This window comes from Heteronotia binoei, chromosome 14 (genome assembly GCF_032191835.1).
Source record: "Heteronotia binoei isolate CCM8104 ecotype False Entrance Well chromosome 14, APGP_CSIRO_Hbin_v1, whole genome shotgun sequence".
Taxonomy (NCBI): domain Eukaryota; kingdom Metazoa; phylum Chordata; class Lepidosauria; order Squamata; family Gekkonidae; genus Heteronotia; species Heteronotia binoei.
In genome coordinates, this window is record NC_083236.1 from 2,998,416 (window position 1) to 3,011,103 (window position 12,688).

The window sequence follows — 12,688 nt, forward strand, 5'->3', positions numbered from 1 at the left end:
CCTGTCCGTAGTGATGGACTCCCAGGCCGACAGGAATGGACGGAGGTGGATAGACGAAGTGGAAGAGGGGATGGTGACGCGTGCTGCCAGAAAGTCAAAGGCCCTGCTTTTGAGGGCGAGTGCCCTTGGACTTGCCAGTGGTCTGTGAAGCATAATGGTTTCTGTTGTTCCCCCTGTATGGGGACCTACTCTCAGGTTGAGCAGAGCGAGGTCTCCACTGCTGTTCCGGGGAGAACTTTTGGTACAGCTTCTTTGCCCAAGGCTTGTGCCACTGTTTCTGTTTTGCAGCTCTGGAAGGTGCCGGTACGCCCAGGTTCCTGGAAGTTTTTATACTTTTGTCCATTTCCTGGAGCGCATTGTCGGTGGTAGAGCTGAACAGGCCTTCGCCCTTGAAGGGCAGATCTTCAATGAAGGCCCTGGTGTCCTGCTGGAGAGCCGTAGATCTGAGCCAGGAGTGGCGGTGGAGGCAGACAGCAGAAGTGATGGTCCTTGCTGAGACGTCGACCATGTGCTTTGCTGCAGCCAGTTGTTGTTTGGCTACAGCAAAGCCTTCCTTCTGCAACTTCTTTGCAGCCGACCTCTTCTCCTCGCTCAGGAAAGACAGAAGGGGGGTTAGTTGTTCCCATACCGAGTATTGGTAACTAGCCATGCACGTGGCATAGTTAGATACCTTTACTCCCAGTGCCCCAGCAGAATAGAACTTCCTCCCGACGTTATCCAGCTTCTTTCCCTCCTTGTCTGGTGGAGAGGAGTGCGTCTTGCAGGCCCTCGACGAGGAGGAAACAACCACCAAATTTGGCTTCGGGTGTGTGAAGAGGAACTCTTGGACACGGTACATATGGTCCAACCTTCTCGATGACACAGGTGTAGAAGCAGGCTTCGCCCAAGGCTCCTTCACCGCCTGTAGGATGACCTTCGTTACTGGCAGGGCAACCACTGTAGATGTATCCCGTTGCATGATGTCAAACACGTTATCGTCTACAATGGGTTGCGGCTGTGACACCGGAAGCGAGAGGGAGAGTGCCATCCTCTTCACCAGGTCCCTGTACGACTTCAGATCCTCTGACGGTGAGATGGGAAGATCCTCAGCCGGATGAGACACCGGGGAAGGTTCCAAAGCCCGGCCCGGATCGTCGGTACCGACCTCAGAGTCTGACGATGAAGACTCTCTGTGCAGAGAATATTCTGAGAGCACCGGAGTAGACTCTCTGACGGGCGACCGGATCGACCCCGACGACCGAGATTGGACTTCCTCAACCACCACGCCGTGTCTGTCAGGTGGGACAGTGATCGATGCCGAGGGATACCGTCTAGAATGTTGGGACAGCCAGGACATGTGGGATGCCTCAGTTTGCTGGTCCCAGTCTGCGAACTCGCGAGGAGGGTACCATTGGTACGGTGGGTAAGGATAAGGGTAGGAAGCCATTGGCACTGCTCCCATGGTGGAAGCGGTGGGAAGCGATGAGCTACTGCAATCAGTTCCAGCTCTCTCCGGCCTCTCGCCTGATCCATTGGTGCCAAAGGCTCCATCGGCGCCGACACCTCCACCTCCGAGACCGAGTTGCTCTTACTGCGACACCTGGACCTTGAAGAGTGGGAGCGCTGAGTCAGGTTGATCTCGTGCTCCGATGCCGATAGGCGCAGCTGCGAAGCACTGCCTCTCGACACCAAAGGGCTATGACGTGGGGACGCCGAGAACTTCCTCGGTGGGGCTGTCGATGCCAAGCCAAGGCGAAGGGGTGCGGGATGGTCTCTTCTTCCGCTTCTCCTTCGATTTCCCCTTCTTCGGCGCGGATGATCGGGTCCCCGAATTATCCTGACTTCTCTTAGCCGGGGTGTCCACTGACCCTTCAGAAGGCCGTTTTGTGGAACACCCATGCTCGACAGGCATCTCAGTCCTGATCGGCAAAGTCTCAGCCGATGTGACTGTCGGGGCCGTGGCCTCACCCATCGGTACTGACGTGCCTGATGCCATCTTCTGCGGACAAAGTGCCGACTCGACCAAAGCCGCCGAAAGTCTCGCCGCTCGATTCTTACGAGTTTGCTTCGAGAAACTCAGACAGTGAGTGCAAGAATCAACTCGATGTCCCTCGCCCAGAGAGAGGAGACAGAGGGAATGGCCGTTTGGGGGGGGGGGGGGGCAATCTTCTTCCCACAGGAACGGCACCTCTTAAAAAAACCCAGTCTTTCCATAGACGCCCAGGAAAAACCCCCGCCCAGGAAGTCTCTGAGGGGGAAAACGGGGGAAAAACTAAGCCCCGAAGGGCAAGTCCAACAAACTTTTTTTTTTTACAACACTATCTAACAACTAACTAACTACACTAAGAAAATAATAAACGGGCTATATACAAAGGCAAAAAGCAATCCAAGATTACTTTACTGACCGGGGACATGAAAGGAGATCCTCTCAGCACAGCAGTCAGAAAGGAACTGGTGGGATCCTCGCGCTGGCGCAGCGAGCATGCGCACTGGGACACCTGCGCATGCCCGTTGGTGCCGAGCGTGAAAAAAATCCCGGGCTTTTTAGGTACTGATTCGGGGATCGGCGCAGGCGCTCTATCGCATGAGTGTGAAGCACAGAGACCACAAAGAAGATCTTGGGGCATCTGAAGTTAGAAATAGAAATGTAGGGAGATCTGATTCTATAGATCTGGTTCTCTATACAGGTATGTGATATCTCCTGCTGCCTCTGGGACTGGTGTGACGGTAAAGAATTTTTCCACGTTGGAAATTTTGGTTTCTAAACTCATGGATAAGAAAATTACTCAGAAGCAGGACAGGGAGACATCATGGTCCTTGAAGATCCACCACATTTCCATTTGAAAGCTCCGGCAGAGGGGCTGCCTCCAGGGATTCTTCTGAGGAGATTCCAGCGAGAAGGTCTCACATCAGCATGGCCCTGACATTTCTACACCAGCTTCATGTGTGAAACAGCTAAGGAGATGGCCAGCTGGTGTGCTAGTTTATGTTGCTTTGTGATGTCAACAAGACTGCCGCTAGGAATATGGATGCTCAGGGAAGATTTTAGTCTCTTCCCAGATACCCGAGTAACATTACGAGGGGAAACAGACAGGGACTGGAATGCAAGACCGAGTTTCAAAGTACTAAGCATCAAAGAACACAGAGGTCAGTCCTACTCACACCAGCACAGCAGATGAACACTATGATGAAAGATTCAAGAACTCCTGCTGTCCCCACAATCCATGTCAATCGCAGGAACAGGATGACTCCTAAAATATTCTGCAGACAGGGCAAGTACACACCAATGAAAGTGCCCATACGTGGAGCCTAAAAAACACACATAACAAAAATATAGCAGTTTGTTTCTCTAATGAGAAAAGAATATTCTGTTTTATTAGGCAAGCACACCTTCTAAAGAAATGGCTCTACTGCAAAGGTGAGATATATCCTGATGTCAGATGTGACCAATTAATAATTACCTACACATACAGATCCAAAGAAACATTTTTGGTACTCTGCCCTCTAAGCTCAACTGTACCCGTTGAGAAGTCGCTCTGAGCCAAACTCAAGCCAGTCAGTCAGCTTCTTTCCAGCTTGTCCCTCAGGTTGCTCTCTCAGCTGCCTCTTCCAGAGTCATGCCTCAGCTTCTTCCAGCCTTGTGGGGCAGATCGGCAGGGTTTAAATCTCTCAACCCTACACCTGGAGTCAATCTTTCACTCAAATGCCCCAGCTGGTTTCATTTCCCCACACTGTCCCTCTCTTCAGCCCACACAAAGCGGGAAGAGTCAGGAAAGAAAATGGAGTGTATTTTTTTTGCCCTTTAAGATCACCCATCTTAGCAACAAATACTTGTACTATGAGCAGGTCTTTTATTGTAGAAAAAGCCCAGCAGGAACTCATTTGTATATTAGACTACACACCCCTGATGGCACCATTGTTTTGCAAAGGGATTTTTTGTAGAAAAAGCCTAGCAGGAGCTTATTTGCATATTAGGTCACACCCCCTAACACCAAGCCAGCAGAAACTGCGTTCCTGCTCAAAAAAAGCCCTGACTATGAGAAAGCTGGTGTTCTACATTGCTGATAAGTAGCAACATTTTTATTTTAATGAATCAAAAGGTGGATGTGGAATAATATGGTACAGTATGGTATGGTATAGCTTGATCACATCAGATCTTGGAATCTAAGCAGAGTTGGTATTCGAATGGGAAACCCTAACGATTCTGCAATGGCAAACTACCTCTTCTTCTCACTTAGCTTGAAACTCCTTGTTGGGGTTGCTGTAAGTCTGTTGTGACTTGATTCCACATACATACAAAATAATGCAAAGACACTGTTAGCAAGAGAAACAGGGTCTAACACAATGCATAATGTCACCTGTTCTGTGTCTTTACTAACAGTCATCCTGCATTAATTGCAAAAACCACTTCAGCATCTGAATGGCACCTACCTTGATTTCTTTACGTTTGCTGTCTTCATCTTCTTCATGTTCTACGACTCCCTGGGTAACATTGGTATAGTTGGCTAGCTTATTCAGAAGAGATGATACCATGGGGTTGCTATCCATTTCTTCCTGTTTGAAATTCAAAAATTTAAAATTTAGTATCAGATAACAGCACATTCTAGAACATTTAAAGATCATCATATATGCGGAGTAAACACTGCTGTAAAAACCTATTAAATGAAACAATGAAGTTTTAAAGGAGTCTTTATTTTTAACAGTGTAAAGCAGAAGTTAACCAATCATATTTTAAATATTCATATCTTAAAAACAACCCTCCAAGTCTACTTCTACAAGGGTTTTCCCATGCACAAGCTTTATCAAATGAAAGATGCCTCGTTGCTGGCCATCCAGAGGAACTGGTTGGCCACTGTATGAGAAGATGCTAGACTAGATAGACTAGCTGGTCTGACCCAGCAGGGCCCTTCCTATATTCTTATATGATCATATTTCAATAACTGAAATAATTGTCCTACACAAAACGGAGGATTTTTTTTAAATAAATAAGGCTGAATAATGTTTAAGAACAGAAATCATGAATATTTGGACATCATGCTATGGATCTAAAGAAAGCAGAACAAATACTACTGCTATCAATTTCAAATTAACAAAACAAGTACTACTATTGTATTTGAAATGTACACTGAATAAAGTGAATGTTGGAAAAGAAATCACCTCAAAAAGAGCCATGTTCTTCCCTTCGTACAGGATTCCTCTCTCCAGTCCAGAATTATTGATGAATGGGCTACTTTCCCTAGGAATTCCATCACCTATCATGGAATAAGAAAAAAGGACAGCTATTTGCAAAGAAATCATCAGGATATTTACACATTTACCAAAAAGTCCACAAGCTCTGTATTTCCAAATGTATGAATTAGATTTGGGCAGTTCACTTCTATACTGGGGGGCAAGAGTGTAGAACCTGTTGGGATTTTAGAAAACTGAGAACTTTGTACTGAGAAATGTAAAAAGTGTGGATTAATCAATGCTGTTGCTTTTCCTTGAAGAAGATTCTATCGTTGATGCCACTATAACTTGCTAGGGAGGGAAGGAGTCATGTCGACCCAAAACAGCACTCTTAGCACAACTTCCTCAGGGAAGATGAAACATCTTTGTAGTTTTGATCTCCACACTCAGCAACACGCTACCAACACTCCAGTGTACAGAAATACCAACATTCAATTCACGTGAGATTATACACATCTACTGTCTTTTGAAAGTACACACGCCTGTTCTCTGCATTCAAAACAATTTCACACAATTTAAGGCACACACATACAGATTATCTGATATAAAGCTTTGTATACAACTGTGGATTTTTCAAATTTGTGTGTCTTGAAAGGGGTGAATTTTACCAGTTTATCCCTCTTGTGGCAGCCCAAACTGCCCTGTTCAAAAAGCTTCTATCCTGAGAGAACGGGAACTTGTGGGAATTACCAGAATTCCCCGCAGAAGAGTGGACTGGTGAATATTGAAGAAGTTCAGTTCAATTTTATATGGCCAGCAACCAGATCCAACTGACATTATCAGGTATACAGGTATTAAGCTCTAGTTAAAATAAAAATAGAAAATTTAACAAAGAATCTAGATAAAATTACATAGTAGAAAGAGAATAAAATATAAAATACATAAAATGACATCATAAATAACTGTATTTAAAATTTGAACCTGGAATCTAAAAATCAAGAACTATATAATAAACCTTGTGATAAAATCTAAGTCAAGCCTCAAAAGGGCAGGACTGAATCACCTGTGCACAAAATCTAGCAGTTAGCTTGGAAAGAAGAAGAAATTGGGTTTATATCCCGCCCTTCCCTTGGGAGTCTCAGAGTGGCTTATGATCTTCTTTCCCTTCCTCTCCCCACAACAGACACCCTGTGAGCTGTGGAGTCTTGTGTACAGAAATTTGTGAGCTACTTTGTGAGCTACTGGCTTTAAAGTTGAGAGCTACTGCATAAATTAGTTTGCTCTGAGGCCATTTTTCCTGAGCTAAGACAAAAATGTGTGAACTAGAGGCTAAAAAACTGTGAACCAGCTCACACTCAGCATAGAGGGAACACTGCCTGTGAGGTAGGTGGGGCTGAGAGAACTCTTTCGAGAACTGTTCTTGAGAAAGCAGCTCTTTCAAGAACTATGACTGACCCAAGGTCACTCAGCAGGTGCATGTGGAGGAGTGAGGAATCAAACCCGGTTCTCCCAGATTAGATTCTGTGCACTTAACCACTCCACCAAACTGGCTCTCTTTGACCCTATTTTTCCTGGTAGAAACTTATACAGGATCCAAGCCTATAATACATCAAACTAAAAGAACTTCAGAAAACTGAAGATCATTTCTCAAATGCCCACTTTAAAACATGAAGTAACTAACCATTTAATAAAGATGCTTCTGAGTAGCCTTAAATTGATTTCACAACACTAATCCTGTGAGGGCCTTTTCAACCTGTTCTGGAAGGCCAATTCACCATCGCTCAAAAAAACTGGTTTCGACAGATATAGTGTAATGTCTTCCTTTGGCTGTGGGTTTCCAGCTTACAATACTCACAAAGGCACCTGTTTTCAGGTCCATTCAGCAGAGACAAGCTGGTTCAAAACATCAGCTGTTTATTTGCAAGAAGACAAAACAACAAACAAATTCAACTAATATACAAAACTTGAAACTGAAACAAGCACTCCACCCAACAGAACCAAGCTAAATTGCAGATATTAGGGGAGAAGCTGTTCCATTACATACATTTAAAAAAGTAAAAAGTAGTCCCCTGTACAAGCACCAGTCGTTTCCGACTCTGGGGTGATGTTGCTTTCACAACGTTTTCATGGCAGACTTTTTACGGGGTGGTTTGCCATTGCCTTCCCCAGTCATCTACACTTTCCCCCCAGCAAGCTGGGCCCTCATTTTACCAAGCTCGGAAGGATGGAAGGCTGAGTCAACCTCAAGCCGGCTACCTGAAAACCCAGCTTCTGCCGGGGATCGAACTCAGGTCATGAGTAGAGAGTTTGACTGCAGTACTGCAGCTTTACCATTCTGTGCTATGGGTCTCTTATTACATACATATATACAATAAATATATGATACCTCCCTACTTTACTTTGGAGTGCTTGGTGCAACCCAAATACTACAAAAATGCGGAGTCAGAAGTTGCTAGCAATTGACTCACGAAGAAGACGACGACGATAACATCGGATTTATATCTCTCCCTATAGTCTGAATCTCAGAACTTCAGAGCGGCCGCAATCTCCTTGCCCCCCCCCCCAATAACAGACACCCTGTGAGGTAGGTGGGGCTGAGATAGCTCTTACAACAGCTGCCCTTTCAAGAACAACTCCTATGTGAGCTATGGTTGACCCAAGACCATTCCAGCAGCTGCAAGTGAAGGACTGGGGAATCAAACCTGGTTCTCCCAGATAAGTCTGCACACTTAATCACTATACCAAACTGGCTTTCAAACTTTACAGGTAACCCATCACATAGTCCTTTAATCTAGCAGACAACCTGACCACCCGTCCACTCTTTGTCCATACACTTTCAGCTGGGAGGGAGTCATCAAGTGCTGGGAGCACATCTGGAATGCTATGATCCTCTTTTATGGCCAGGTCTAGATCAGCTGAGATCTGTTGAGGCAGCATGATCAGGCCCAGCCAGTTTCTGAAGGGACAGAGGAATAATCTTTTCTCAAATGTCTCCTATTCCTCCTATACATGTTTTCATTTGTGTTTCAACAGTTATGGGAATGTGGTTCAGCCCTCTTTTCTGTGACTGATGCTGGCACCCAACCTGCAGGGATCTGCATCCGCACCCTCTCCCCGTCTTGTAGGGGTGGAAGGGGCATGGCCCATTTGTCATAGCAGGCCTTATGCTGACGCTATGTCCACAGGTGGGGACATTTTGTTGATCATCTGGCCTGATGCCATCTTTAGAAAACACATGGCCCATACTCTTGAGTAGGACCTCTTCCACCAGGAACTGTAGTTTATCCTTGTTGAACTTTACATCCTTTTACTGTGCTCTCTGCTTTAAAATGGCGTCACGTTCCTCTTTGCTCCTGTGATGATCAAAACATCTGCAATAATATGGACAACTCCAATTTTTTTTCCAATTCCAATTTTTTTCTGCTTAAATACTTCACTTGCTGACTGTATACAAAAAAGGAGCCTGTTAAAAAGTATTATGTTCGCCATGGGATGTTAAAGGTAAACACTTCTGATTCTTTGTCCAGTTTTACCTTCCACCCTTTTCATCTAAACAGCTTCTTCCCAGCCAAGCTTTTCCTGATCTTCTACAGTGGGAATAGAGAAATGTTGCCTCAACACTGTCTTATCTATAGACAACCATTATTCTTTTGTGTGATCTTTAGGCTACTTTTGTTCCCATCTCCTCCAGTTCTCCCCTAAATTTCCCACAAAGGATAAATCTGATGGAGGCTTGAAATACTCCACTGTGGAAGGATGCGATCTGGAACCTTCCTATTCAATGCTGGAGACTCAAAGGAGACACAGGCCAACTTCTGCCACTTCTGACACCATGAATTTCTGACACCATAAACTGCCACACCTTTTGGCTTTGGGTTTTCAGGTTAGAATACTCACTCAGGCACCCATTTTCAGGGCCATTCAGCAGAGACAAGCTGGTGCAAAACATCAGCTGTTTATTTGCAAGGAGACAACACCAACAACAAGCAACTTCAGCTAATGTACAAAACTGGAAACTGAAACAAGAGCTCCACTCAATAGCGCTAAACTAAATCACACAGATATTAGGGGAGGAGCAGAATGTTCCATTACATACATACATTATATATTGATTTAATCTACTTGCATGATGGCACCCTGAGTAGGCCGTGATCAGACCTGCAAAGATGGCACACACAGTCCAACTATTTTATCAAACAAGGACAGCTTTTATTGGCATATATAAGAATATAAAATAGAGGGTCGGCCAGGTTATATATTAAAAGAATACATAATCCATACAGAATAAAATGAGGATTACAAAATAAAAACAAACCAACTATTTTATCATCCTGAATATCTGCCAGTAGAAAGAGCTATCAAGGTGAGATTGATGCTTTGGGCTCAGGTAGGGTTGCCAGGTCCACCTTCTTCCCAGCAGGGGGATTTACAGGCCTCCCTAGGATATTCTGATGTGCCCGCTCAATGACATCACCAAGAAGTAATGTCATCATGTTGCTGATACCACATAGCGATGCTCCAGTTTTTGGGAAAAACTATATGATTTGTACCCAAATATACCATAGAGTTTTGCCCAAAAAACTAGAGTGCCACTGTGCAACATTGGTGGTGTAATGACATCACTTCTGAGTTATGTCATTAGACTGTGTTTCAGGGCATTTGTTGATGGGGTTTTCCCCCTGCCAGCCAGTAGCAGGGAGGCAGAACCTCTCCCCAGACCAGGGGTGTGGCTACCCTATTTTCAGGTCTGACAAAATAATGGCAGTGAGAGAAACACAAGGACAAAGCAAGCCATCAAGGATTAAAGGTCAGTGGTATTCCTAGAGCCCTTGAAATAATTATTTGGCACACTGGCCCAGTTAATCTGCAAAACCAAGGTTGTCATTCTTCCTATCGTCCCAGGGTCTCACTTCTCACTTGCCTTGAAAGCCCCTTGTTGGTTTTTATCTGTTGCTTGTTTATTTCAAAATTTATATCCCACCTTTCTGCCCTTACAAAGGCTACCAAGGCAGTTAACATGTTAAAAAATATATATGATAAAATTACATTTATTAAACCATAATAAAACATATTATTAAAATATGGGAAGTTAGGCTACAGTCCACTAGAGGCAGGGAAGTTAGGCTAGAGCAGGGGTGTCAAACTCATTTGTTAGGAGGGCTGGATCTGACACAAATGGGGCTTTGTGGGGCCGGGCCACGTGTGTCATAAAATATCATGCCAGGTAGTGTTTCATAATGCACTAGCACCTACTAATACGTTGTTTTATAACTGATGTTTTATATTGTTTTATGTTCCTATGTTTTATCGATGGTTTATCTTGTTCGTACATTTTTTTTACCCCAACCTGTGAGCCGCCCTCAGCCTGCCTCCGGTGGGGAGGGCGGGATATAAATTAAATAAATAAATAAAATAACTCTTTAAAGAGTTTTTAAAAACAGACTTAAAACATACAAAATATTAAAACATCAGTTAGGAAGGAGGGATCACTGAGGAAATGCCAAAGAAAACAAAAACTTCTCCATCCTACCTTCAACTTGCATAACTTGTTATCATCAGGCATTCCTTTTTATGATTCCTTGAATAGTTTGCTGTCCATATATTCACCAAACCCAAAAGGCACTGCACACTTTGACCAGTGATTTGTTTTGAGAAGAAGTGCAAATGTTCATATCCACACAACACACTCAAATTCTTCGATCTCCAAGCCCAAATGCATGCAGGACAGCTGTGATTAGTGATGTAGGAAGGGCACTGTGGTCAACACTACTTGAGCTACCATTTGTTATGTTCGAGGCTGGCTGAGTCAGGCATTGGAAATTACATGTGCCTGAGTCAAATTAAATTCAATGGAACCAAAGATTCTGCTGAACAATGATTTGTCATGTAAGTTAAAAAAAACCCATAAAAACGTATCCGTTGACCTTGAACTAACCCACTGAACTGTCAAATTAATATTCTTGCCTTTTGGCTTTGAATTATATTTTGATACCAAAGAGGCTCAACTCCAGTCCCTTTAGCATTCTCATGGTACACCTCTCTCTCAGCACACTGATGCATTCTGGTACATCTTCTATCTGTTGTGCATTCCATCAACTCAGATCCATAACTTGGGAACAAGGTGTGCAATGCTTGCTCTTCCTACCCCCTTCCCCCTCAGTGCCCCGTTGCCTCTTTTTTTAAAATTAGTAGCTAGGGGCTGCAGTGTCCAGAACTACAAATGATCTCAAGACAACAGAGAACAGTTTCCCTGAAGAAAATGGCTTATTCCAAGAGTGGACTTTATGGCAATATACTCTTCTGAGGTTCCCCCCCCCAAAATAAAACCAAAACCCCTGACTCCTCTGACTCCACTCCCAAACTTCCAAGAAATTCCCAAACCAGAGTTTACAACTTAGTGGCAGCACAGGTCTGCCCTAACAGGCTGAATGTGCCCACACACCTCAGCAATATTTTTCTCTTAGAAAACGTTAAAAGCGTTAAAAATCAAAGCGTTAAAAAGTTGTTTAATGTGAATTTTTTTTGGGGGGGTGGGGTGAGGTTGTGCAACTCTTTTCACATTTCTCATATATAAATACAAATTAAAGAATGAAGCAAACTCTTCAACTTGTGTTCCCCTCCCTCCAAGAACTGTATGTTACTCACAGAGATAATCCATTAACATAAAACCAGCCCTGGATTAACTCTAGTATGCACATCTGCAAAGCGTAAAGTGATAAAAACAAACAGGATTAATAGGTTTGCTCAAATGTATTATGTGAGCAATGATTCAAACATCAACATCACAATAAAGATTTAACAAGAGTAATCCAGCTATATGTATTAGTTTTGAAAAGCAAGCAAGACAAATCCTGTAGCTGTTTTTCAATGATTATAGAAAATCATCCAGCAGCTGACAGACAAAATGCTTTCAAAATAATGAGTTCATTCCATGCCAAGAAGGCCCTACAATTCTGCTCTTATGACCACTAGATGTAACAGGTCATGATGAAATTCCTTTTTATAGCAACAGTTAGCAATTTACAACTGTTCCTAATATTGGGAACAAACAAATGTTTGGCACACGAAGTCATTCCAGGAATCTCCAGCCACAAGCTAACAAAGCTCTCAGTTTCTCCTGCATGTATTATTTATTGACAGCTACCAAAATAAAAGCAGTACAATAAAACCATAATGTAATCTAAGAATCAGTGTTAAAACAAGCCACAAGAACAATCCATGGGCATAAAAAACAGCATAAAGCACCATTCAACAGCATACAACAGTTTTCAGGCTAAAATCAGGCCATAAAATAGCTTTAAAATTAAAAAGTTATGTAGTTAAAAGAGCGCATTGGATGTGGAGAGGCGAACTCGGTCCTCTCCGGGCGTCCAGCACATGCCACGGCAGTGTTGGTGCTCTCACCCCTTCTTCAGGTTCTGGAAATTTACCGCTTACTAGAATCTTTTCAGCCATTCAGTTATAAAGTTGCCAGGACGGTTAAACTTCTCAAAGGGATTACTCTCAAAATGTCAAGCATGCGGGTTCAATGACGAGTCGA

At 43.7% G+C, this 12,688-nt stretch overlaps 1 protein-coding gene across 1 annotated transcript in view; it reads right to left on the reverse strand.

Annotated features, from left to right (window-relative positions):
• Positions 1 to 5,237, reverse strand: part of SLC12A7 (solute carrier family 12 member 7) — a 104,837-nt gene extending 99,600 nt beyond the window's left edge. The window contains exons 1-3 of the mRNA XM_060253941.1: positions 5,137 to 5,237; positions 4,411 to 4,533; positions 3,142 to 3,288 (exon numbers count right to left, since the gene is read on the reverse strand). Coding sequence (XP_060109924.1) covers positions 3,142 to 3,288; positions 4,411 to 4,533; positions 5,137 to 5,151 — 285 coding nt within the window. The 5' untranslated portion in view covers positions 5,152 to 5,237. The remainder of the gene's footprint in view (positions 1 to 3,141; positions 3,289 to 4,410; positions 4,534 to 5,136) is intronic.
• Positions 5,238 to 12,688: the final 7,451 nt, after the last annotated feature.